This window comes from Oxyura jamaicensis, chromosome 33 (genome assembly GCF_011077185.1).
Source record: "Oxyura jamaicensis isolate SHBP4307 breed ruddy duck chromosome 33, BPBGC_Ojam_1.0, whole genome shotgun sequence".
NCBI lineage: Eukaryota > Metazoa > Chordata > Aves > Anseriformes > Anatidae > Oxyura > Oxyura jamaicensis.
In genome coordinates, this window is record NC_048924.1 from 1,117,099 (window position 1) to 1,143,223 (window position 26,125).

General features: G+C 61.7%; 1 protein-coding gene across 10 annotated transcripts in view; it reads left to right on the top strand.

Moving 5' to 3' along the window:
* The window catches only part of HDAC7 (histone deacetylase 7), a 74,679-nt gene that overhangs the window by 38,662 nt on the left and 9,892 nt on the right, over positions 1 to 26,125 (top strand). For 4 of the 10 annotated variants that reach the window (XM_035308925.1, XM_035308924.1, XM_035308926.1 and 1 more), the window contains exons 2-3: positions 21,959 to 22,155; positions 23,690 to 23,780. In XM_035308925.1, the coding sequence (XP_035164816.1) occupies positions 21,959 to 22,155; positions 23,690 to 23,780 (288 nt within the window). Of the gene's footprint in view, positions 1 to 7,814; positions 8,910 to 9,683; positions 9,830 to 13,662; positions 13,990 to 16,227; positions 16,491 to 19,688; positions 19,720 to 21,958; positions 22,156 to 23,689; positions 23,781 to 26,125 lie in introns of those variants that run through there. The other 6 variants (XM_035308920.1, XM_035308921.1, XM_035308922.1 and 3 more) reach the window with 5 other exon arrangements.

Sequence of the window (26,125 nt, forward strand, 5' to 3'; positions counted from 1 at the left end):
CCAGCACTTTTGGAGATGCAGCATCCCAGCTCTGTTTTCTGGCTTCGAAGCACCGTGGTTGCTCTCCTGGGAGCCTCCAACGAGGTGTCCTGGGAGCGCAGCTCTCGCTGTCCCACCTCTGCCCCTGCAGCTGCCTACAAACCCCGCGGTGTCGCCTTGCTGAAAGGCTGTGGGGACCCCGACCTGCTCCTGTGCTCCCGTCTCCAGCTCCCCTGGCAGCTGCCGGTGGAGACCGAGGAGAACTTGGCTTTGAAGGCCGTGTCTGCTCGGTGTGGGTGAAGCCTCGCGATACCACGGCGCCTGCTTTTCTGATGCCCCCGTGTCCGCGCCCTGCTCTCCGAAGGGCAGCCTCCATCCCCGCTCTGAGAAATGCTGCTTGCGGGGCCTGGCTCTTCTGAAAGGCTCTGCGCTGTCTGGAGGGAGATAAGGGTAGGGTTTAAGGCAAAAAAAAACAAATAAATTAAGAGAATTTCCTGCTGCTGGAGATGGAGGCTGGATAATGCTGATTTAGAGCTTTGACTCCCATCCGCAGCCTCCCTGTGCTCCCAGGGGAAGCTGCCCCGGTTCCCAGCCTCGTGCCCGCTGGCAGGGTCAGTGCCTCGCTGGATCCAGTGTGGGTTTGTGCGCCCAGACCCACGCTTCTCGATCCGTCTCCGGCACTTCGAGCAGCGTGGTTCGCAGGTACGGGTTGCTGCGGAGATGCCTCATCCTCCCGCGCGGCAGGACGGGGCTCGGCAGCCCAGACATCCCTCCGGCGTGGCCAGGCTCAGCGGTGAGACGCTGGTATGCGAGATGTAAACTCAATACCAAAGTTTAGATTACAGCCCTGCGAAAAACATCAGCTCCCCTAAATGGAGCCCAGATGGCGGCGGAAGCCGCGCAGCGCGCGGAAGCGGCGAGCTGGTGGAGGAGGAATGGCAGGGACCGAGCGAGCCGAGGGATGGGGCTGAGAGGGGGGGGAGAGAGGGAAGAGGTAGGGTTACAGCCCCGAGCGCTTGCAGCAAGGGTCAGCATGGAGCCCGGGCTGCTTAATCCCCCTGTCCCCCTTAGCAGCAGCTCCCGACGAGGAATGTCTGCAGGGTTGCATCAGTGTCAACGCGGCGTTTCCGAAGCTGAGGTTTCCCACAGCCCGTGACAGCTGAACTTGCGGGCACGAGAGGCCGAGGGCTCTCGGGCAAATTAGAGGGGAGCGGGCAGATCTGAGGCAGCGACTGCCCAAACTGCTCGCTCGGGAGCTCTGCCAGAAGAGGAGGCCCCGGGCTTCCCGGCTGCGGCAGGTTCAGCGCCGCGGAGCCCGGGGATGGAGCCACTCGGGTAAGAAGCGCGTGGACGTGGGCTTGGGCAGGCTGAGCCTGACTCCAAATCCTGGCGTGGTGAAGAAAGGCAACGTCCCCAAGGGCTGTCCGGGAGGCTTGGAGCAGACCTGCCCGGGGTTTTGGAGAGGAGCGGGGTGATGGGGGATCACGGGGCGCAGCCTGAAGGTGGGTGCTGCTAAGCCAAGCAGCGCCAGCATGTGTGGAGACAGGAGTGGAAGCCTTTAAGTGATGCTGCGGGGATGGGACAGCAAATTAGGCCCTTCCTGCGTGGACAGGGCAGGGGGTGGCTGCAGGGAGAGCCCCTCTCTGCGCTGGGACAGGTCTGGTGGTGAGGATGTGCTGGGTGGTGTGGAGCAGGGTCCCTATTTTCAGGGAGTTTGAGCATGTTCGAGGAACGTTAGGAGTGGCCGAGTTCATTGTCCCCTCTGTGAACCGGAGTGCTGTGTGGTGATGAGAGAGGAGGCATTTGTAGGAAAAAACGGGGTCCTTTGGCTCTGTTATTCTGTCAACAGCTGTGGGGAGACCCCGAATGAATCCAGATGGGGTCCAATTAGGATCCTGCCATCCCTTCTCCCTGCTCCTTCCTTCCCACACCTCCCTCCCTCGCTCAAGCCGCCGTGTTTTTCTTTGCCACGCGCTTTTGGTGGTAAAAGAGGACCGGGGAGGAGCAGGAACCCCAGCACCGGTGCCCGCAGCGGCGCTGACACCGAGCCGTGGGGCACGCACGTTTGCCTTGGAGGAAGCCCACATCCCTCGAGATAACAGCATGTGCAGGAGAAACACGCCCCTCCTCTCGGAGATAAGTTTGTGTGCAGACACAGCCCGAAGATAAACACCCAGGAAGGCAAACGTCCAAGTCGTACACCTGCATGGGCGCGGAGCACCTGTGCGCAGCCTCCTGGGTGCACCCAAGCTGGGCTTCAGTGCTTGCCAAGCCCGCTTTTGCCCTAGAAAAACACTCGTAGGGCCGTGCCGTGCCCCGAAAGCTGGAGGTGCTCAAGGAGAGACCTGGCTGAGGTCTGTTCTCGCTGGGTTCAGCTGGCTGCAGCTTTCGGAGATGCTCGGAGCAACGTGGGCATGCCGTGGCCGGAGCGCATCCCGTGCTGGGAACCAGCTTCTGGGGGTGCCCTTGGCTCCTCCTGCTGCATTTGGAGGATTTGGGCCTTTGAGCTGAAATCCTGCAGGAGAAAGGTCTCCGGACACGTCGGTTTGTGCTGGTGGGCGAGCGGTGCCTCGTGTCCTCCCGGCGGGCAGGCTTTGCATGGCTGGAAGATGCTGTCTGTCGTCTTTAGGCTGTGGGTTCACTTTTCCAGTAGCTTTTGGGTAGCTTCAGCGCGCAGCTGGGAGCCTTCGAGCTCCCGTGAGTGGCAGGAAGGGCTTTTGGTAAGCTCCTCGTTTGTCTGCAGTTGTGAAATTGGCACCAATTAAACCGTCGCCGGCACGGCCTCGCCGCAGCGCGAATGCTCCGTGGGGGATTTCGACGTGAGTTTTGTTGTTTGGATGCCCACGATGGGGTTGGTGCTGCTGAAATGTCCACTCAGGCAGATGCATCCCCAGCTGCAGCCGGTGGATTTGGATCTTGCCCAGCCGTCGTTCTCTGGGGTTTTATTTTTTCAGGGCTGACTGGGAAACAGCGCGGGCACCGTCATGTATAGGCCAGGTCAAACGAGGGGGCTGAGGGATCCTGGTGCCGGTCAGCCCTGCGTGCTCACCTCAGAGGCTGTTGCTGCCCTCTTCCTGAGTCTCTCGGTGGAAGCGAAGTGGCAGAATGATAGCTGAGGCCCGGAAAAACTCTGGGTTGCTGCAAGCTGCCCTGCTGTAGGAGCAGGGAAACAGCGGGCCGATAGCTGCAGATTGCTCCCAGCTGCATGTGCAGTGCCCCAGCTGTGGTGGGACGCCCTGAAGGACAAGGTGACAAGTGCCAATACCCCTCTGCTCGTCCCCAGGAGGGTTCCCAGATTCAGAGATGCTAACCACTGGCAGGGAAAGGTGCTCCAGAAGGAGCCCCCTGGCCCCCCGACCTGCCATGCTGATCGCAGGGGGCCGGAGACACGCTTTGGCACCCTGGTCCCACCTCCGTGCGCTTGCTCCGATTTGAAATAATCACCGGCAGCGGGTTGGAACCACGCAGGGGTGGTGGTTCTGCCTCTCATCTGTCACCAAGAGGGCTTGCTGCAATGCAACCTCAGCTCGGAGGCGAGCAGCAACCTGAGGAGCCCTGTACGGACAGGTAGGAGCCTTGCAGGGAGCCGGGCAGGCGGCTACCACCTCCGTGCTTCTCGTTAGCTTTGTAAATACCGCGGCCGGGTCCTTCCTCGGGAGCACAAACTAGACCGGGAGCGCTGTGCTGGCCGTTTGTGGCTGCAAAGTGCTCCTGACGTGGATGCTGCGGAGCAGAAAAGATGCGCCTGCGGCTTAGCTCTGCTGCGCCCGCTTTGCAGGACTGCGTGCGCTTCCTGCAGGTTTAGTCGCTGTGGGTCGGCAGCATCCACACCCATCGCAAGCTGAGGTGTGGGGAGAGGTGGTGCTGGTCCTGCAGTGCCGCCGTGACTCTGGGTCCTGGAAATCCCTGAGCAGGGTCGAAGGCTGCGCCGAGTCCGTGCTTCATGAGCGATGCCAGGGCTGGGCCACCGGGGGAGGCGTGGGGAGGTGCCGTCGCCTCGGGAGCTCCAGACCGGAGCATTGTCTACTTGAGAAGGGGCCAAGGCTTTGTTGGAAGAGCCTCACACCAACCAAAACGGGACGTGCTGGAGCTGGGAGTCAAAAGGAGCCTCAAGGTATCCAAACAAAGGGGCCGAAGCGGTGGGGACAGAGGCTAGCTTGCAATTTGGGTGCTGGCCCTGTCCATCTGCAGTGAACCGTCCTGGCAGCCCCACATCTGATCTCTCCTCGTGTCAAACCACAGCAAGAAGGAGGCCCTGGAGCCCCGCTCTCTTTTCCTGGCTGCCTTTTCTGCTCGTGCCTTGAGGTGCGGGTTTGGCACAGAGACGAGCCCTTGGAAGACCCATCAAGCTCAAGGAACCGGGAGGATCATTTTTTTATTTTGCCTCGGTGGGACTTTGCTGGATGTCCTGTTGGGTCTAGCTTGCTCCCGAGTAACTTTGCTGCCTGGGTGGAGGCTCGCTCCCTCCTGCTTGAGCCCAGACTGGGTGATGGCCTGCGACAGCGATGGGAACGAGTGATAGGGCTTGGCTCCTTCCCCTGCTGGAGAGGCTGGGGTGCTGGCACGCCGGGGCCGTTTCACACCACGCAGACGTGTCTGGGACAATTCGCCAAGCGAGCCAAGAAGGTGGAGGGCGTGTGCGCCGAGAAGCCTGGGAGGGACGCGGGGTGTAGGATGGGGTGCTGGCACATCTGGAGGTGGGACAGAGGAGCTTGCAGAAGGATTTGTGGGCTGGGTCTGGTCTCAGCTTGGGCGTGTGCTGGATCTGCACAGATCTGCATGTCCTCCCTCTCGCTGCCTTATCTGCTGGCTTGCCGGGGGAGGCCTCCCAGCACTGCTGCCTGGCCGAGGACATCCTTGCAAAACCCAGCACCTTTCCCCTCCGTCCACGCAGCTTTCGTCTTCGCTCAGCAACTCCTGGGCATCGCTGACCATGGGAGCGAGAGCTGAGGCTTTGCCGGAGCTGACCCCGCTGATGCCGAGAGCCCAGGTTAGAGGAGAGGCGACGGGCTGCACGCTGCTGGCAGCTCTTGTTGTGCGCTCAGCATTGGGGTGCAGATGTTCTGCTTGGAGAGAGGGGGGTGCCCCAAGTACAGAGCTCACCGCAGGCTCTGGAACGAGCCAAGCTCCATAAGCGGTATCTCATCACAAAACCCGGTGATTTCATTTTGTCAGAATGCCTCAATTAATTGCAGAAAAGCTACGGCCTGCGTGGCGTTGATGCAAGGGTTTGGTCGGGGGTGAAGGGTTTCCAGTGGATTTGTGCGTTGCGTTGGCATTTGATGGAAGGGTGTGCTGGGACTGCCTTGGCTGGAGGGTGTCCCGCGTGGGCAGCCTTGGAGAGAGCGGCGTGGTGCGGGGCTGAGGGCACCTCGCTGAGGTGGTGCTTGCAGCTCCCTTGCCTGGCAGCGACAAAGAAAGGGGGTTAGGGGCTTCGTGGCATCGAACACAAATCAAAAACCCAGAGCTCTGGCCAGGAACCGTGGCTTTCATGCAGGAAAAAAAGAGCAATGACTGAGAAGGGAATTGGATTTAGGGCTGGATTTAGAGCTGGACCGGGGCTGGGGGCTTCAGGAAGGGTTCGTGTAGCCCTGGGCTGTCTGCGCAGCAGCGGGATGCTGAGAAACCGCGGTGTCCGCGATGCTCTCGGGTCCGGCTCCAGCCCTGGCAGGCTTTGCCGAAGAGGGAGGCCAAACAGCTGGTGGAGGAGGAGAAGCCAGCAGAAATGGGACCTGCAGGAGCTGAGCTCTCTGGGAAGGTTAAATCGCTTTCCATCCAGCTGAAATCCCGTCCTCCATCTGGGCTGCGCGAGGCAGGCTGGGCTCGCTCGCTCCAGGTCCCTGCCGCTCCGCGTGGGACCGTCTCCTGCTGCTGCCCCTGCCAAAGCAGGAATTCACCCAGGCCTTGCTTCCACGTCCGTCTGCAGCAGGCGGGGGGATCGACAAAAGCAGCTGCAGCACCTCCGGTCCCTCCTTCCCACTTGGGTGCTTGCTAACCGCATGTGCAGGCTCGCAGGAGCCAAGCTGGCGGCTCCCCGAGCCCGTCCCTGGGCTCTCGGCGTGCAGTTTCTTCTCCCGCAGCAGCCTCGTGCCCTTTCCACAGCCCACACAGTTTTTCTTGGGTTGCAGGAGCCCTGGCAGCGGGATATCAGGGCTGCCTTCCCTGCCAGGGCTCTGCGGGTGGACAGACCAGCTTTTCTTCTTCCCTTATCACCTTCAGCTTCGGGAGAAGCCGCTGCGCAGCTGCTGAGCCGTGGAAGAGCTTTTTTTTTGTTTGTTTTTGGTAGCCGAGGGAGAGCGAGAGCTCAAGAGGTGCCGTGGCTGCTGAGGGACCACCTAAGAGAGCATGGGAGGTTGGCAGGGAGCAGCGCTGAGCAAAAAGGGCTGGCACCCCGATGGCGAAACTCCTGGAAGGGGGAGAGCGACTGCTGTAGAAGGGGAGGAATGAAAGGGGAGCACAGGAATGGCTTGCCACTAGATGGAGCGAATGGTCCTGTGGGGATTTATTCCCTGGGGGAATAGGTCCCTTTTTCCTTGAGCCACTTCTGGGCTTGGCTTTGGAGCTCTTGGAGCCCCTGTCCTTCAGCAGAAGCACCCTGGGGACTCTTCCTTGGCCAGGCTGTCCTTTGGGGGGAGAGTTTCCGTGTGTGAGTATGGTGCACGTGGTGGAGCAGGTCCCGCTGGAGCTTTGGGTTGGGAACGTGGCCTTTTGGGAAGCCACCTGGGCAGGAGCTGGAAGCATTGCCCCCAGGATGCTCACGGAGCCCCAGCAGAATTCTGCTCGCCCTGCGGCCACCCTTGGGGACCCGCAGCAGGAACCCCCGGCACCTCCTGTTCTCCCTGCTGCGCACCGCGACAAGAACGACGCGCTGCTGCAAGAGGAGAGAAGACACGGGCAAACCTCAGCTGTCCCTCTCCGGAGCTGGCTGGGAGCATCAGGAATCCCTGGGGCAGCAGCTCCCGGCCACACGTGTGCCTGCGCGGCTGCCCCGTCGGGGCGCGATGCAGCTCCCTTCCCACCGCCTGCACGCCAGGGGAGAGGGGGTGAGCTACAGCAACAAAAATGCGCCCTTCCACTTGGGTGACTGCTCCCAGTTTGAGATGAAAACATTTGTTCCTGAAATTGGAGTCATTCCTGGGATTGCAACACCCAGGCTGTGTTTCCAATTAATCTGCTGAAGTCGTCATGCATTTCCAAGCGCGTTGGCTCAGCAGAGAGAAATCTGGCGCTGGCTTGGCGCTGAAATGCCAGCTGAGATGTGCACGGTACGAAACGAGGAGAAAGCAGCCCCGACACAGCCGCCCACCGGCAGCTGGCATGGGATCGGGCGCGTTGGGGGGGTGCATGGGGCAGCTCCGGTACGGCTGGAGGGGACGTGGTGGGAGACAGACCGGCTCCCTCCCGGGAGCGGGGAGGCTTGAAATAGTTGTCGAATGACCGTCGGGTTTTTCCTGCCTGGTTTCCTTCTGTTTCTGGGTGTGTGTTTTGTTTTGGGGAGAAGGGGAGGGGGGCGAAGGGAGTCACGCTCCGTCTGTTCGCCGCATCTGCACGAGTCTTTGTTTGCGGCCTCGCCGCCGCAGCAAGAAGCGGGAGGTGTTTTGGAGGTGGGGGTGTCTCAACCCCGATGCCTTCAGCCTCCTCCTGCCAGGCTGCCGCCGCCCCCGGAGAGGTGGGCATGGGCTGCATCCAGCGGGTCCTTGGGGGCTGCACGGTGGGGTGCAGCACGAACTGGCTGCTGTCCCCGCTCGGGCTTTGCCGTGCCTCTCCGGGTACCCTTTCCAGGTACCTCTTGGAGGCCCCGTCCTCTTGAAAGCACTGCCCACCCAGTTCTCCATCCCTCTGCGGAGATGCCGCGGTCCCGGCGGTGCATCTCCACGTGGAGCAGCTCTCCGGGGAGCTGCTAGAAGGACATCCCCAGCCCTCCCCTCTCCTAATGCTGCCTTTGCAGAAGAACCCAGGGTTCCTGCCCAGGGCTGGAGGTGACCTGATGCATTCCTCATCTCCCGTGTGATTTTTTTTCAAAAAAAAAAAAAATGAAATTGGATCTCGAGCCCGGTCCCAGCTGGGTGGGAGCGGCGCAGCGCCTTAGCACAAACACTCATGGAAAAGCCGAGCTTGCGTAGAAATCTTCCCTTTCCAAGAATGAGGCTCGGGTTGAGGCCCCCTCCCTCCTGAGTCAGCAGGGGTGATGGATGGGGAAGCTCGGCCGCTCTCCTGCCGCTGGGGTCACCGGTGGCTTCTCCCTTCGGGGCTTTGTGAGGAGCCTGCAGACTGGCTGTTACCCTTTGGAAGCTGGAGCAGGGACGGAGCACCCGACTGCCTCCTCTCCCCGCGCCTTCCCTGCAGCAGCTGGAGCTGGAAAGCGTTAAGGGAGGCCGGTGACAAGTCCACTCCCAGCTTGGATCACGCTCGCTATCCCATCTGCGAGGGCAGCACCGGGGCAGCGCGTTCTTCTGCGGGAGTGCCGTGCGAGCCTGCTCACCCTGCTCGGAGGCCAGCGCAAGCAGGCGGCCTGTGGCGGATGCGTAAAAGCCTGAAAAAAAAAAAACACAACAACAACAAAACAGGGAAGCGAGAGGAGGGGGAAGGCAAGTTTACCACTGGCACTTCACGCTGCGGTGCGTCACCGTAACGTATAATACTCTTCAGGATGTTGTGCTGATTTCCCAAGTTACGTGCTCCGGAATAGGCTCTGCCGCATAGATTTTTTAGCAGCGAGGATGTAAACTTTCTCTGTTTGCTTGCGGGGCAATAATACCGCTGCCTTTCTGTTTTTGACATGTCAGCGGGGCAAAAATGCTCTTGGGAACCTTCGGGGAGCGGAGCAGCTGGGCTGGCGGCGCTCCCCGCGCGCTCGGGCTCTGGGTGCGACGCTGGCGGCTCGGCGAGCAGCTCCTGCTGTAGAAGTGCCCGGTCCCCCTTCGCAGCAGGTACGGGGAGCTCGGGCTGGGCAGAGGCAGCAGGGATGCAGAGCCCAGCGCTGCCGGCACAACGCTCACCTTCCTTTCTCACCCCCTCGAGCTGCGGGCAGGACGGCTTTCCGTTGGGCTCGGTTGCTGGCAGGGTTTTCCAGCTGGCGCCGTGCGTGCTGGATGGGGATGGATGCGAGCGCCCCGCGCCTTTGGAGCGGCAAGCGAGGATTTAGCGTGGAACCTGCTCCCTGGGGGCCTTGTTCTTTCCTCTGGACTGGGTGTGAGGAAAGGAGAGTTTCTGTCTTAGGGTTTTTTTTTAATTGTGCAACACAAAATCCCACCAGCCTCAGGAGTGGGGTTTATCCCAGCGCCGGCCGCTGCGCACGGGGTGCTGCCGCAGGCTGAGTGCGGCCAGGGCCGTGGGTTTGCGCTTTGGGGCAGTTCTGGCTGTGTGTCTCACCTCTTCCTTCTGCCCCTAAATCGCAGTGGAGATGACTTTGGCCTCGAGGGTCCCATTTTTGCTGTTCCAGGCCGGGTGCAGCTGCGCGGGGCTTGGCCACGGCCGGGACAATGGCAGGAAGCCGTCGGCCGCGCGCCGTCCTTGCCGCTGGCCAGGCACCGGAGCCTCGCAGAGCCACCGCTGCCTCCGCCGCTCCTCCCCTGCTATTTCCATCGCATTGTCCGGAGGAGAGGAAGGATGTTTCCAGCCTTCTTCCTTTTTGCCTCAAAGGGACGCGGGGAGGGGAGAGGATTTTGCTGGCTGCTGGTTGTGCAATAGGCACAACCGCTGCGCTTGGGCGCACCGACCCACTCCGCCCGGGTCGAGGGGCTGCTGCAGCACCGGGGGGGGGGTGCTGCAGGAGATGCCGCTGCCTCCACGTCCTTTATTCCCAGCGGCTGCTTGAGGCTCTTGGGATGTTGTTGGCTCTCAACGGAAGGTATTTGGGGAGGGCAAAGTGGGATCCTCATGTTAGAAATTCCCCGAGCGCCGTGCTTTGCTGTGGGTGTGCGTACGGCGGTGTCGGGGCAGGGGCGGGAGGAAAATCCGTGTGCAGGCAGTGCCTCTAAGCCATGAGGAGGTGCGCAGTGGAAATGGGAAGGTCACCTCGTTGAGATGAAAAAACACAGCCTTTGAAAGGGGTTCTGTTTTTCTGGGGGGTGTTTTTAGTTCTTTGTCTTGTGGACAAGGCTCTGATGGTGGCGAAGAATTGCTGCAAAACCCCTCCTGTGTTGTTTTTTTTTTTGCACTGCTCTGGCTGCTGTGGGCATGCGAAGTCAAAGCTTGCTGTGCCGGAGGAGGCTGGGCTCCCGCGTGCCAGGAAGTGAAAGCAGAATTAAGATGGGAAATGATCTATATTTGCTCCGGCTCGGTCCTCCTAACACCAGTAAACCCCAAACGTTCGAAGCAAAGATCTTCGTCAGAGCACAGCCACACCTCTGCCGCTGTCCGGACGTGGAGGCATCGCCCGTGACGCATCTGAGGGTTTGGCTGCACGGCAGAGCTTTGCCAGTTTTACCGGCGTGGTTATCGCTTCCTGGTAGCAGCCAAACTGGGAAAAACCCCGCTCTTACTGGAGCACGTGCAGGCTCAGCTGGGATCACCCCAGGACACCCAGGAGAGTCCAAATTCAGCCCCTTGCACGTGCTCACGTCGAGCCTGTGCCGGGACAGCCCCAGCACTGAGCAGGCTGGCTATTTTTTGACGTGGTGGAGCAGAAAGTTTTAAGGATTTAAAGAGCTTTAAGGATCCCTCTGGGCTCTCTGCTTTGCTCATCCCGTGGGGAATTGGGATGGTGGCCGCGTCCTCCTCGCGCCGTGTCCTCTGCACATGGCACCCGCCGCGTGCCCTTCTCGGGGCCGCCCTCCTCGCCCTGCCGAACGCTTGACGAAGCCCAGGGTTCGGGGCCAGCCCGCGTAACCTGCCAGCAATCCCGGGAGCTCCCAGCTTTTCCTGCTGACGGGAGGTGTGCGGCGGTGCCAGGGCAATGGAGCAATTCCTTGGCGGCCGTCGGAGCCAGCTCCTTGCGTTAGCAGCAGACACCGACGGTCTCCGGGCTCGTCAAGGCGCTGCCGGTCCCTGGGGGTCGGCGTGACGGGCCTTGCCTGCGTGTTTTTAGCCCCGCTGACGTTCCAGCCACACACGTCCCCTTGCGTGTGCTGGCGTTGGCTGCCCCGCTGCAGGATCCGCCTGGGAGGAGGAGGAGGAGGAGGCACGCGGGGCACTCGTCCCCTTTTCCCTCTCCGTTTTCGTGGCTTTGAGCACGGAGAAGGCAAGAGGACGGCGATTATTCTGGAGAGCAGCTTAGGAGTGATGCAGCGGGAGCTGATGCAACAAAACATCACTTTGGGCTTAGGCAGGAACCTTTTCCCTGCTTTTCAAAAGGGATCCACTGGGGTGTGAGCTTCATTAAGGTCTCTCCTCGTGCACGTTCCTGGTTGCAGAGACCTCAGCGTTTCCACCTGCTGCTGCGTGGGGCCTGGGTGCCAGCCACCTGCCCGAGCCCACGCAAAAGCCTCCCTGTTTATTTTGTCTAAAAGCAATATCCCCAAAAGGAGGAGGAGGGGGGAGGGGGGGAATACCCACTCTGGCTTAATTGCACTTAATGAGCCTGATGGAGCTGGCTGCCAGCGGGCCGAGGGCTTTGCCAAGGTTCGTACTTGCCCGTGAGAACTGCAAGGGTGTGGTGGCTGCGCCCGGCTCCGCCACTGCTGGGAGAGGAGATCTGAGAGCCGCCGCCGCTGCGCTCGTCCCGGGGACACGTGGTGCACGGGGACACGCGGTGATGTTCGGCGGTGGCCGTGCCCAACGGGCCGTCAAGGTCCTGTGCGGGTGCTGGAGCCCTGAGCAGCCTCGTGGCTGGGGCTGGGTGCGGCTCTGCAGCATGTGCCCAGTGAGGGGCTCGGGTGTAGAGTGAGTTTTGGGGTCCTGGATGTGGGTTTTGACACCAGCTCTGAGCCTGGCCAGTGCCCAAGTCTCGAACCCCCACGCGTGCGCTGGTTCCTTGGTGTCTGAGGTTTGGCTCGGGGGCTCGCCAGGGCTTTATTTATTATTTTCTCCTTTTCTTCCCGTGCTCGAGCAGCTCGGCAGCAGGATTAACCTGGGTTAACTCTCTGGGCAGTGCCTCTACACGAACACTGAGCTCGCACGCCCTGCAGCACTCCCTGCGCCTACACCGGGTGCTTTGGTCCTGCAGCCGTCACGCATCCTCCGGCTGCTCGCTGCCCTTGCTCCCTCCTGGCAGGATCCAGGAGAATCCCTGCTCTGACTTGGCCTTGTTCAGCTTTCCCAGCCCTTGCTGCATTCCCTGGTGGCCCTGGGTGGCGTCCCCATGGCGTGGCAGAAAGGTTTGTTGGATCCAAGCACGCTTCAGCCTCCTCCTGAGTCCAGGACCTGATGCCCGTGCCTTGCCCCAGCTGCACCAGCACCGACTTGGAGCCACAAGGTTGCGTTTTCACAGCTTCTTCGCGAGGACCCAGGTACGGGAGGCAGGGCTAGACAGACCCACGGCGAAGGATATCAGAAGTGTCCCCGTGCAGGAAACTGAAAATGCTGCGGCTTCCTTCCTCCGACATAAATAGCTCCTGCCCTAAAAACCGCGGCTCGGCTCCGTGTGCTGCCAGTCGGTCTCCGATGGCTGGAGAGGACACCGAAGAGCTCCAAGCCGTCCTCGGCCGGCTCCGTGGGCACCCCGCGCACCTCCCCGTGGCTCTGCAGGGCAGCACCAGCCCTCCCCAGCCTCAGAGCCCTCCCGAGAGCCTCCTTCCTTAACTGCGTGGCCCGTCAGCGCTGCAGCAAGGCTCTTGGGTAAGCCTGGCTGTGCCCCGGCTGGTTGTGGTTTAACTGTCTGGGCATCGAGCGCTCCGGAGAGCTTCGTTTGTGCCTCTTTCCCCCGGTCTCCCGTTCCCTGCGTGCCACCGCTGGTGCTGTTTCTCTTACCCGCTCTCTGCGTTGCGTTGGGCACGAGTTACTTTGACTTATTTTCCCGACCAAATCTGCCTCCCAGCCCGGCCTTGGACCTCGGCCAGCGTTTGCCGAAGGGATTTCCTCCTCTGCAGCCTGCAGGAGGGCCCTGATGGAAGGGCAGGTCCCCCTCGAGGAGTCACTGCCTGAGAGCGGGTGTCGTGGCAGTCCAGGCTTTTGTCTCAGCAATTCCAGATCAAGCAAAGCACCGCTTGTGAGCCCCGAGCTCCTCCCTGGGGGCTTATGAGTCAAGCTGGGCTCTTGCTGTGTTGCACGCAGCAATTAAAACAGAAAAAAAAAAAAAAAAAAAAAAAAAAAAAAATAAAAAAAAATTGGGTGGCGTTTAGCACTGGTGACAGCAGCCCTGGCGCAGCAGCCACCCAGCGCAAGGCGAGGCTGCTCCTACCTGGGGAGGCTTAAACAAAAGGGCTGGGGCGTTGCTCCGTGCTGTTTGGGCTGCTGGGTGGGATGCTCTGCGCAGTCGCCTTGTGCACGCAGGGGACGGTGGCAGCGGGGACCCCCAGCCGGGCTTTGGGTCCGGAACGGGAGCGCCGCCGAGCTTGCCGGCGCGCCGTCCAAACCGGTTGGGAACGCTCTCCTCCGCTTATGCAAAGGGCTGGTAATTGAGGAGAGGTTTGTCTAATCGTTTGATCTCTCCTCCGCTTCCCTTGGCACGGAGGCAGCATCCTCTCGTGCTGATGTAACCAGAGCCGGCGCGGCGAGGCGTCCTGCGTGCGGAGGGTGCCGCTCGCTGCCCGAGAGCGCTCGGCCGCGGGGCTGCTGCGCGCCCCTGCACCCAGCGCCCAGGAGAGCGGAGCTCAGGGCACGAGGAGCTCTGCCAGAGCCTCTGCAAAGAAGCTCTGGGATCGCCGTCGGGGCGAGGTGATGCCGTGAGGCTCCAGGCTGGATGGTTGCCTCTCGCCGGAGCCCGGGAGAAGCCCGTTTTGCGGGAGAAGATGGCACTGCTGGAGGACGCCGGGGTGCTGGAGCTGAGGCAGAGCCGGAGGACTTGCTTGCCTGGAGCTGCTGCCCGTCGTCTGTGTTCACCTCTGCCTGCAGGAGTTGGCAGGATTTAAGGTTCTGGGAGCACACCGTGAGCTCTCGCCCCTTCTCCAGCTGTGTCTGCAAGGGGAGGAGGTGGGCGATGCCGCGGGACCAGGCGAGGGGCTCGGGGGGGAAGGAATCGAGCGGGGGAAGCTCAGAGACGGGGTGGGCTGCGCTATGGGGATAATTCCCTGCCGCCTTCCGTGCGGCTCAGGACTTTTCCTGGCAGTTTCCCCCAGCAGAAGCTGCCCACGCTGCTCTGGGGAGCGCGCGGCGCCGCCAGGCAGCCTTGGCTCTCCTTCACCGAAGCCCTTTGGTGGTGGATTTCCCTCGGTTCCAGAGGAAACGGCGGTGGTGGCGAGGCTTCCTGGGGATACCTCGCATCCTCCCTGAGAGCCCGGTGCCGCAGTTCGGTTTGGGATGGGGCCGATGGCTGCTGTGGGTGGGAGGATGCAGCTGCTGGCAGGAGACGGCAGCCGGAGGGGTCCAGCTGTGCCAGTCCTCCCTTGCTGCCCGCACCGGGAGTGCCGTGGGGATGTGGTCCTTCTGCAGAGACACTAGGAAAAAGAAAAAAAACAACCAAAAAAATGCTATTTACTCGTTTTAGACGTGCACACCTGCATGCATAGGCATGACTGGTGCCATACATCAGGGCGGGACAGGAACAGCCGCCAGGGATGGGGATGCCTTACGCTGGGGCTGTGAGCAGCGATTTGGGAAACCGCAACTGCTGCGTTGCCTGCCCGTGGCGTGATTCAATCCTGCCTGTGCCCAGCACCCCCCTTGGCTCCGTACCTGTGCGTCCCTGCGCCTGAAAGGTCTCCAATTTAGAAACCTGTGCGGGTTTTCTCTGCCGATCTCCCTCTGCGTGCGCCCAGGTGCTGTGAAGGCTTCTAAAACTCCTCCCGGGCACAGGGGCAGCACGCAGGGTGCTCAGCCCCTGGCACGTCTGCAGGTTGCTCCAGCTCCTGGGGAGCTGTACGGGAGAGCAAAAGGAAGCTGCTTGGTTTAAGTATCGCCTACAGTGAAATCTGGGGCTGGTAACAGGATTCGGGGCTGTGGGGTAATTTGGCGAGGCAGGGTAACCTGGGATCCTCCTGACCAGCTTTGCCCCGCGGGCAAAACACTTCGGAGGCCAATCTGAGCGTGTGGATTTGGGAGCACTTTGAAAAACCGCCTTGGAAGAGACACCGAAAACACACCTGTGAGGCTCCGCTCGCGCAGCCGGGGCAGTGCAGGAGCCGAGCCAACGCCGGAGCTTTGCGTTTTGGGGAGAGCTGGGGTGCCTGCGTCCCTGCTGCAGGTGCAGCCGGACCTCTGGCACGTGGCAGGAGCAAGCACGGACAAATGACTTCGTGCTGAAGGGCTCACAGCCCTCGTCCTGTGCCTTCTGTGCCAGAAGGATGGTGAAGGAAGGCGTAGCACGGTCCCGTGGCTCTGAGCATCCCCAGCAGCACCGGTACTGGGCTGTGGGTTGAGAAGTTCCCATGGTTCTTGGTGCCACCTGGGTGAAGGGGATTTGTTTTTTTCCCCCTTCTTATGTTTCAGGTGGGGAGAATAGCTTAGTGGAATATAGATATGGGGTTTTTTTCATCCATCTAGCACCTCCCAGCTCCCCGCCGGCATTAAAAACCAAAAACCCGACAGCTCCAGGCGTTTTGCTCTGTGTCCTTGCAGTGCCAACGCCTCGGTGTGCTGTGAGATTGTTGGGTCCCGGAGTCATGGGTTTTCAGAGCGAAACTGCATGTGCTCGTGGGGAGAAAATTCCAGGGAGGGCTATTAAATGTCTGACTCAAAGGTCACGAGCCACAAATAACCAGCGAGAGTAAGCGGGGGAAGGATCTTGCCCTGGTCCGATTGCTTCCTTGGGCCTTACGTGAGTCGTTCACAGGCTCAGACCCAGGAGTTTCTGCTTTACGTGCTTGAAATACCCAAATAATGTGCTTGGCTCACCGGTGTGTGCGTGCAGTCGGGTTGGTTTCAGGTGCATGGCTTTTAGTTGTGGTCCTCCCTTTGGCTGGGAGGGGTTTTGGAACGCGCGTCTGACTGCCGGCCCGGAATCGTCAGGTGTCTCGATTTTTTTTCTTTCTGGAAACTTTCTGAAAAAAAAAAAAAAAAAAAAAAAAGGTTTGCAAGAAGCAGAGTTAAAAATACATATATTTTATGTTTTTACCCTTGTGGAAAAACTCTTTGGGGACTTTTCATAAAGAAGCATCGGCCTCTCCTTGTTTTGGAGCAGGAATTCGATGTCTGGTAGGGAGGAGTGGGATCCACCCACATCTGGCCGATTCATAAAGCCCTTCAAAGTCCCAGCTAGCACGCTCCGAAAAGAGTTATCGGGACTTGGCAGCCGCCCGCTCCAAGCATTACATCTTCCCCGCGCATCATCTGCTCGCATGGCTCACGCGGGACGCTGCCTGGGGACGGCTGCGGCCGCGCGGGGCCTTCCCCGCCGCTGCTCTTCTCCCCGGGCAGGAGCGTGGCGGTGCCCCCGTGCTGCCCCGAAAAGGCTGGGAAAGAGAAAAATGCCCGAAAGACTCCGCTTTCGGGGGTTCTGGCGAGGGAGCCCTGCAGGGACACGCGAGCAGATGGAGGTAGGGGAGCAGAGGGGCAAGTGGAGCGTCGCTGTGGGGGTTCTTTCGCCCGCTGTGGGGCTCTTTGCACCCGCCATGGGGTTCCCTGTGCCCACCGTGGGGTTCCCTGTGCCCGCTGTGGGGTTCCCTGCGCCCGCTGTGGGGTTCTTTGCACCTGCCGTGAGGTTCTTTGCACCCGCTGTGGGCTTCCCTGTGCCCGCCATGTGGTTCCCTGCGCCCACCGTGGGGTTCCTGCACCTGCCGTGGGGTTCTTTGTGCCCACCATGGGGTTCCCTGCGCCCGCCGTGGGGTTCCCTGTGCCCGCCGTGGGGTTCCCTGCGCCCGCCGTGGGGTTCCTACTCATGTCCCCACTCCTTCTGCAGCAGGGCAGAGATAACGGGGGCGATGCCGCTTCTGCCGGCGTCGTCCTTCGTCGGGAGCGCAGCATTTGGCCCCGTAATTAAAGGCAGCGTCTTGGTGCGTATACCCCAGGGGCCACAGGGAGGTTATGTGAGGTACCCTGACTCTGGGATTTCCTATTTCTTGAGTCCCGGCTTTGTGATCTTGATGTTATTTCAACATAGTCCTTTTCGTGTGGTTTCTTATTTAAGTGTTTTTAATTTGAACAAACCCCCTCCGGCTAATTTTTGTTACTTGTGCGTGGCTCTGGAGGAGACCTCTTCCTTTTATTAAAGAGGAATGTTTTTCATCACATGCATTCTTCAACCCGGCTGAACTCTGAACCTTTCGCAGCTAATCAACAGAAGATGGGAAACGGTTTTCAAAAACTGCATTTAATCCCTGCTCGGCCTCGGACAAAGCTCGGGGCCGGCTGGTGCCCGGCGAGAGCGCCGCGAAACGGGGACGGCGAGGGGCTGCAGAGCCCCGGAGCTCCGCTGGGTCTGGTTTGCTCCTTACCACCCTGCTCGCCTGGCTTTGTTTGCTCCCTGCTCGATTTCCCTCTTATATAAGCGCGGCTTTTTGCTGACGGCTGATCTCGCCTCGTTAAAAAAAAAAAAAAACACACCAGGAAATGCCAAAAGCCGAGCTTTCTGCGGCACTTTGTGTGTTTTTTTTTTTTTGGGGGGGGGGGGGGGGGGCGGCTGGCCGGGAGCAGCAGCGTGGCTCGCGGTGTCCCCCGGGGAAAAGGAGCTGCCCCAGCACCGGATTAACGCCGTGGGCTTGGGGAAGTCGCCGGCACCGGGTTTCACCCTGCTCCGAAAGCTTAGCAGGGGGCACTCGAGGGCTCGCGCGGAGCAGGAGAAGCCCCAAAGCCAGCGCTCGGAGGGCGCAGAGCCCGGCTCCCTCGTTTAAAGTGCTCCCCGTCTCTCTTCCTTCGCTTCCTCGGGGTGCAGGGAGAGCGAAGGAAGGAAGGAAGGAGGAGGAAGAGGCCGGCCGGCGGAGCAGCCTGGAAAATGCTCGTAAACCCGCTCGGGGCTGCGGAGCACAGAGCCTGCATTCACGCTCACCCCGCCGGCGGCTTTCCCAGGGCCGGCCGGGGAGAGGCTGCGCCGCGGCCGTGTTGCAACCTCCCCTTTCCCGCGGAGGAAGGGTGTTGCTGCGGCTCGACCTGCCCAGGTGCCGAGAGGTTTGTGCAACGGGCTCGGCAGCCCCCGGGGCCGTCGCCTCCGCGGGGCCCCCGCTTTCGCCTCCTCGGCTTCCTCCGGGCGCGCTGGCGTGTTTTCCTCCCCGGGACCTGCCCGCCTTGGGTGACCCAGAAAAACAACCGCCTCGTGCCGCCAGCGGCACGGTGACGTCCCCGGTGCTGACGGGGAGAGGGCAAAAACCTTCCCCCCCCGCTCCTCTTTGTGGCTGCTTCGCGCCCCAACCGCCCTCCTGCGTCGGCTGGGCCGAGCAGCCCGCCTCTGCCGTTCGTGATTTATTTAGCAGAAGCAGGAAGGAGCTGGAGGGGAAGCGCCGTGTCCTCTCAAAGAGGCTGCGCCTTGCCGCCTTCCCGTGCCGGGGTCGCGCTCCGAGCGCTGCCCCCCCCCGGTCCCGTCCCCCGTGCCGCGGTGGCCTCGGAGCCGCTGCCAGCCCCAGCGGGCGCGCGGAGCCGGGCTGGCCACCGGAGCCGGCCTTCCCGTGCGAACGTTCTGGCGAACTAAAAATAAGTCGCAAAAAAAAAAAAAGAAAAAAAAAAAAAAGAAAAAATGTTGGCAGGCGGGAGAGGAGCCTGCCCCAAAAACCGCCTCTTTTTCCCCGGGAGGAGGAGGAGGAGGAGGATGCTCGCTTCGCCCTGCGCGCACGGCTCGGGAGCTGGAGGCAGCCCCTCCGTGGGGTTTGCGGGTCCCCGCGCGGCGCTGGTGGCCTCCGAGGGTCCCCAGCAGGACGTGGGCTCGCTCGGGGAAGGGGGCAGCCCCCCCGGGAACCCTGGAGGTGCCGGGTTTTGGCTGCGGGGCCCTTCCTGGGGCGAGGGGAAGAGGAGGAGCCGCTCGCCTGGCCGCCTGCCCCCTGAATCATGCGCGAGCATCGCATCGGAGGCTGCGGCGGAGGGGAGTTGTTTACTGTAACTCTTGGCGGAGGTCCCGGCATCGAACCCCAAATGAATTCAAGCTGCGGAGGGAGGTCACGGCTGAAACAAACAGCTCCCAGGGCAGGAAGGGCTTCGTGCGGGGGCTCGGAGCTGCAGGAGGGACGGGTGGCACCCCCAGGGAGCCGCCGGGTGCTGCAGGGCGAGGGGGCCGAGGCTGGAAAACGGCTCTGCCCTGGAATTCGCTCTGCGAAAATCGCCCCGAGCTTCACGGCTTTAACCCCGTAAAGAAGCCGCAACCCCGTTTGTTTTCTCTTGCGGAGCTCTGGGCGCTCTGCTCCCACGGTGCCTTTCCCCATCCCTGCCCTCGTGCTCCCCTCTCCCCACCGGCCCCCGTTTGGCCGCAGCCTCCCCGCGGGGCGGCTCTCCGCACGGCCGCTGCCTCTTGGCCCCGGGGATGCTCGACAGCCTTTTTCCTGGCTCCGGGAGCCACGATGAGGAGTTGTTTTTCTGGCTGCTGGCCGCTGGCCTGCCCGGCCTCCCTCTCCCCCGGCGCACGCGTTCCCTCCCACTTCTTCCCTTCCGCTGCTTCGGGGTTTGTTTTTAAAAAGTCTGAAACAAATGAGGCCGAGAGATTCCCAGCTACCCGGCGAGCGCCTTCCATCCTCGCCTCCCCTCAACGCCCCGTCCTTCCCCCCCGGGGCTTGTCCCTAAGCCCCCCCTCACCCCTTTTCTGCCCCAGGTTGGTGCGGGAAGGGCAGCGGATGGCTGGATGGGGAGGTGAGAACGGGGCTGCTGCTGCTGAGCTTAGGCTGGGGCCGTCCAGGGAGCTCCCTCCGGGTGCTTTGAGCATCACAAGCAGAGGGGAGGCCGTGAGGGTGGAGGAGGTGGCACGGAGGATTGGTCCCGTCCTCCTCGCAGCCCTGTTTTCCCCTCCAAACGATGCTGCAGCACGCAGCGGGACAGCTCGGCTGGAGGGGACGGAGGGATGGCCGAGCCTCGGCAAGTTCCTGCAGCTAGCGAGCATCCCATGGCGGGGATTTGACGGGCCGGGTGCCGACAGAAATCCCCGTTTCCCACCCCAAAGGTTGCTCATTACAGCCTGTCCCTGCCCCAGCACCTCCGGGGAGCGCTGAGCTCCAGCCTTCCTCCCTCCTCCCTCCTCCTCCTCTCTGTGGCATGGGAACCACGCGAGCTGGGATGCCGGGAGGTGGCAGCCCAGCGTCTCACCGCTTGCGTCCTTCAAAACCGCTGACGTTTAGCAAGGATCCGGGGCCCTGCGGGGCTGGCCAGAGCTGGGAGGAGATGAGCTGGCAGCACCGTGGAGGCTGGCAGCGTTTTCTGGACCCGTCCACGGCTGCTTGCAGGTGTGGAAGGGTGAAGCAAAGGGCTGAGAGCAGAGGAAGGGTCTCCTCGCTTAGGGTAACGCTCCTTGGGCTCGGGTTGGGTCATAAAAACACATCTGAAACGGGCTCCGCTGATGTGCCCGAGGTCTCATCCTGCCCATCTCGGGGCATCGCACCTGAGGCTGGAGCCTCAGGGGGGGGTGGGAGCTCAGCAGCTTTCAGCCGTTCTCACCCTCAGCCTGGTACCACACCAGGGTGCAGCAATTAGAGCCAATTAGCTGGAGGCAAATGAAATCCCAGGCGTCGAGGAGATGGGGAGTGCGGGGCCAGTCCTGGCACGGGGCTCTCCTAGGGGCATCAAGGCCTTCGGGGCTGAAGCTGGGGCCGTGCCCCGGGGGATTTAGGTGGTGTGGGAAACCATTTGTGGGGCAGCTGGACGTGCAGGACGCCCAGAGCTGGTCCCACCTCTGCAGGGCCGTGCGCTTCGTCGTCTGCGCGGATGGGAGCCGGCGTTCGGGACCCCTCCTGCGCCGCGCTGGGGCTTTGCCAGGTTCCCCCCGCTCCGTTGCTGCGTTACAGGGCTGGAGCCTGCCGAGATTCCTCCTGCGGTATCGCGAGCATCAGCGCAAGCTCCCCGATGTCGCAGAAGCTGAGGTTTGCGCAGCGCAGGGCGTGGTGCTCTGCCTATAAAAACAGCATTTTTATTATTTTATTTTTTACTTGAGCTGCTTCGCTACTCGTGGAAAACAATGAGTTCTCAGGCTGCAGCAGCGGCTTCGGCCCTGCAAGGGGATCCCCCCCCCCTTGCTGGATTTCCTGCCCACCTGCCCGTTCCGTGCTTCTTTTCCCCTCCCTGTGCTGCGATGCTCAGGGCGAAGCTGCAGCATCCCTGTGATTTTGGGATGCCACAGGCCCCTTGGGGCTGTCCGGGTGCCCTTCAGTTGCTGTCGTCCCCGCTCTTCCCCACTCTGCTGTGCTTTTTGGAGTGTCCCTGGATGCTGGATGCGGCCTCTTTGGGGCAGGCACTGGGGGCAAGCGAGGTCCCATCGCCACCATCACCCCCTGGCTTTCCTGTGGGTGGCTTTGCTGGGCTAAATTGGGCTGCAGAGATGCAGGAGGGGCTGCATCCTCCTGGCAGGGTGGCTCTCCTGCGGGGGTATGGCCTGCCCTTCCCACGGGGGCTGCAGGTCGCCCTATTTCTTGGCGGCGGTGCCGTGCTGGAGGCAGCCGGGGTAAGCTGTGGGGTAAGCTCAGCGAGGCTTCGGGTGAAAATCCCCTGCTGCGAGGGGCGTTGGACGCCCTCTGCAGCGGTCGAGGCTGCTCTGGGTGGTCCCGTGAGGACGGGGGGAAAGCTTGCGCACCCGGGCGGGATGGGAGTGCCTCAGTTTTGCCAAGCCGTGGTGTCGGGGAGAGACGCCTGCAGCACCTTGGAGGCTCTCCAAGCGCGTCCAGCTCACGGGATTGCTGCCTGGATGACGGAGGAGGCTTTCGCAGGCAGCAGATGGGATGTGGCAAGCCCTTCTCGGCAGCAGGGCGCGTTCCTCCTGTGCGTCGGGGTATCCTCGCCCCGTCCCCGCGCTGCCGTCGCTTTCCCGGGGGGGGGGGACGAGCCACAGGGGACCCCTCCGCGTGCTGATTCTCACCCCTCCGCACCCCGCTTTGTGTCTCCACAGCTGCTGTGAACCCGTGCACCTCCCCGCGGGTGCCCCAGGCCGCCCCCATGGACCTGCGCATCGGGCAGCGCGTCGTCAAGCCCGGCTCCGACACCGCCCTGCTGGCCCTGAAGCACACGCAGCAGCTGCAGCACCAGCTCTTCCTCGCCAGCCTGCACCAGCAGCAAGTGGAGCAGCTCGCCCACCAGCACGTGAGGGTACGGGCGGAACAGATGCTTCCAAAAATCCTCTTTTTTCCCCCAGAACATGTAGCTCAGGGTGGTGCTGCGTGTGCGCCAGCAGTGCCCTGCCTCCAGGCTGGCCTTGCCTAGGCTCCCATCTCGGACATCTTAACCACCAGCTAATAAGAGGCTGGAAATCTCAACCCCAAAATAATCCTCCCAGATCAATTCTTTCCTTCCCATGAGCTAGAGAGCCTGAAGCGCTCCTCAGCCATCCCGGAGGCCGCACTGACGCAAGGAGGCCGGTTAGGGAGGCAGGTCTGGGGGGGGAGCTTGTGTGTTCCCATCCCAATTTCAGCCCTGCCAAGGGCAGCAGGAGGCTGGGGCCTCCCGGGATGCGTGGAGCGGGGAAGGGTTTGCAGCCGCACGGCGTGTGTGCCACGAGAGGAGCCAGCGCGGCTGGACAGGACGCCTGGTGCCTGCGATCACTCTCCTTGGCCACCGCCGCCTCTCTGGGAAGCCAGAAATCCTCTCGTGTCCCCCGAAATAGCACCCTTCCCCGGCGCGGTGTCCGCTGCCAGGCTCTGCGTTGTCACAGGATTTTGTAAGGTTTTAGGCTGGGGGCCTCCTCTGGAGCTCGATGCTTCCACCCTCAGAGACAGAGCAGGTTTCTGGGGCCGCGGCCAGGCAAGTTGTGACCGTCTCCTAGCACAGAGCTCACCCCCTGCCTGCCCCTGTCCTTGTGGCTCCTCGAGTCCAGCTGGGATTTCCACCACTGCGTGTTTGTCCCACTGCTGCGTGTCCTTTTTCTGGGCTCTGTAGGACCTGGCTTTGTCTCTGACCCCCTCCTCTTGCACCCTGCGTGCACCAGACCCTGCTGAATCCTGCAGCAGCTCTAAAACCACCCCGCTGTGAGCCCCTGGATCGCCAGGGCCCTCTCCTACATCCAGCCACGTCCAAGAGGTGGAAGCGTCTGTCCCTGAGCGCCAGCCCCACCGGTCCCCACGAACCCCAGCTGGGAGCTCTGGGGGGTTCCCTGGGGCTTTCGGGGGGGACCACATCAGCTGGGTCCACACGAGGGAGGTTGGAGGTGGCGATGCTGCCGCGGCTGCCAGGTGCTTAGGGGCTTTTGTGCAGATGTGACGCTTTCATCCACACGAGATGTGATAAGCTGCAGAAAACAGACACAAACTTCTAAGATTAGTGTGTATTTTTTCTGTTTTTTTTTTTTTTTTTTTCCCCTCGTTAGTCAACTATGATTTTTTTTTAGCTGTATTACAACATGCCCCAGCTACAGATATTGTCAAAACAGGCAGCAAGCTGAAACAAACGGGTCCGAGTTCCGCAGCCTCCCTGGGGAGGGTGTCTCTGGAGACCAAGATGCGCCCGGTTTGCTGTGATGAAACAACTTTAACGCGTTCTTGTCGGCCCAGGCTGCCCACCAGGTTCCCAAAAACGACCTAACGGACCGTTTCAGAGACGCTCTGTCATCGTGGCATCGTGCCTCGGGTGCTGTACGGGGGGAGGTCGGGGTCCTGTGGTGCTGATGGTGCCCCCTTCTCCCCCCCAGGTGACCATGGAGTCCCCGCACCGCGAGGCAGAGCCCGGGCAGCAGGAGCAGGAGCTGAGGCAGATCCTCAATAAGGACAAGAGCAAACGAAGTAAGAGCCTCGGTGTTTTCTGGCGTGTGGCACCAGGGGGCTGCGTCTCTGCCCGAGGAACCGTGTCCCCCAAAACCAGGAGGATCACGGGGAGCGAGGTCGGGGCGGCTTGTAGCAGGGTCTCAGCAGGCAGCTTTGCCCTCCTCCAGATGATCGCGCTCTGCCTGCTCGTGGTCTGAGCGTCTCCATCCTCTGCATCAAACAGCCGTGTGCTGTGCCTGCCTGGGGCCAGGAGGAGAGGCTGGGGAAGTCACGGAATCCCCGAATGGCAGGGACTGGAGGAGTCCCTAAAAGATCACCCGGCCCAATCCCCCTGCCGGAGCAGGAACACCCGGAGCAGGTCCCACAGGAACATGCTCAGATAGGATTTGGGTGACTCCAGAGGAGGAGGAGACCCCCCCAGCCCCCCTGGGCAGCCCGTTCCGTGCTCTGCCCCCCTCCCCGTGCACAGGTTTCGTCTCGTTTTTAAGCAGAACCTCCCGTGTCCCAGCTTGCACCCGCTGCCCCTTGTCCCGTCCTTGGGTGTCACCGAGCAGAGCCCGGCCCCGTCCTCCTGCCCCTCGCCCTTCCCATAATTACAATCGTTAACGAGGTCACCCCTCAGCCTCCTCTCCTCCAAGCCTTAGAGCCCCAGCTCCCTCAGCCTCTCCTCCCTTAATGCTCCGCTCCCTTCCTCATCCTCGGGGCTCTGCACTGGGCTCTCTCAAGCCCAGTTCCTTCTGAGCAGCAAGCTGCACCCAGCAGCTGGCAGGTGACTTCTTGGGGACACCCTGGCCGGTGCGTGTCCTTCACAGCGATGCCAACCAGGTGGTGGCAACAGCTTTAAACGTCTCATCGTGCCCAGCAGCCGCTGCAGCCTGTGCTTGCCCTGCCCCCTGCGCTGGGCAGGGCAGGAATTTGGCTCTGGAGCTGGCAAACCCCAGGCTGGAGCAGGGTGGTGATGGGGAGAAGGTCGGGGGGGTGCCGTGTGCTGGGCTCGAAGGTTTGCACCAGGCAGGAAAAGCAAACCCCGGTCCTGCTGCGATCTCCCTGCGCCATCTAGTGCCTGCTGCTGCTCCCCGAGCTCCCTGAGCTTTTGGAGGTGCAGAGCCCTTCTTCGCGTCCTTCTTCCCGTTCCGGTGCTGCCGTTCCTGGTGTTCGTGAGCCTGCTGCTTTGAATCTGAGCCTTCTCAGGGCACTGATGCTTTCCCCTTGTCATCCCTTAGCTCCTGCAGGTCTGCAGGACGTGGGCTGCTCTTCCCTGGGGCTTGGCGGGGAGGGTTGGGGTGCTGCGGATGCGGCGCCTGCCTTTTCGGGGCCGTACCCGAGCAAACCTTAGAGGTTGGACTCGGTGATCTTGGAGGTCTCTTCCAACCTAGACTATTCTGTGATTCTGCGAAATGCAGCTCCTGCAGACGTGGGCAGCTGAGCAGCGCTGCCCACACGGGGCTTCCTTGTGCGAGCTGGGAGTTAATCGTAGAAATTAAGTCAGTTGTGCTTGGAGGTGCGGAGCAGCACCACGGAGGCGTGGAGCAGCCCTTTTGCAGCCACCCAGCGCGCTCGCTGGAGCCAACGGCCGAGGATGTGCCATGGGTCAGACGCGGGAATGGGCCCTGGGCTGAGACAAGGGAAACCACGGGAGGCTGCTGGCAGCTGGGGGCTGGCGATGGCAGAGTCCTGCAGCTCCCTGCAGCCGTCAGACCGCTGCCTGGGGGTGTTCGGCCGCGGGGCCGCGTGCTGAACGTGGGGCGCTGCCGCCGCCTGCCAACGGGCTGCGGTGAGTCTCGTGTTAGGAGGTTCGTCAGGAGGTTCAGGAGCCTCAAAGCATTCCCTGAGCTGTCTGCGCTCTCTTTTTCTTGCTGTCTCTCGTTTTTGCCTGTTTTGGAGGTAAGAGCAGGGAGCTGGGGTGCGGGATGGGCAGAGCCAGGCGCTAGCAGCTGGAAATCATCGGCGCGTGACAGGCTCGGAGAGCCCCAGGGCACAGTGCTCTGGAGAGGCTTCAGAAGGATCCCGTGCACCCGTGGGAGGCTTGTTGCTGCTGTACGAGCCGTGCTGTGCCTTTGTACCTTCCTCATCCCGTGGGTGTCAGCTCCTACCTGCTCTGGCTTGGCTGCAGCAGGCAGATCCTGAGCTGAGGCTCGCCCCTGCTCATGCTCTGCCTCTCAGCTGCTGGCGCTCAGTGAGGTTAGCAGCTTCAGCAGCTTCAAATTCACCACCTGGGAGGCTCTGGTTGTCCTTCTCTTCCTCTCCCTGCACCCACCTTGTTCTGAGACCCATGCCAAGCATCTCTGCAGGGCTCTCGGTGCCTGTGTGCTCCTAGGGGCTCTCCAGCCACCTTCTCTTGGCTTGTGCAGCCATGGGGAGCC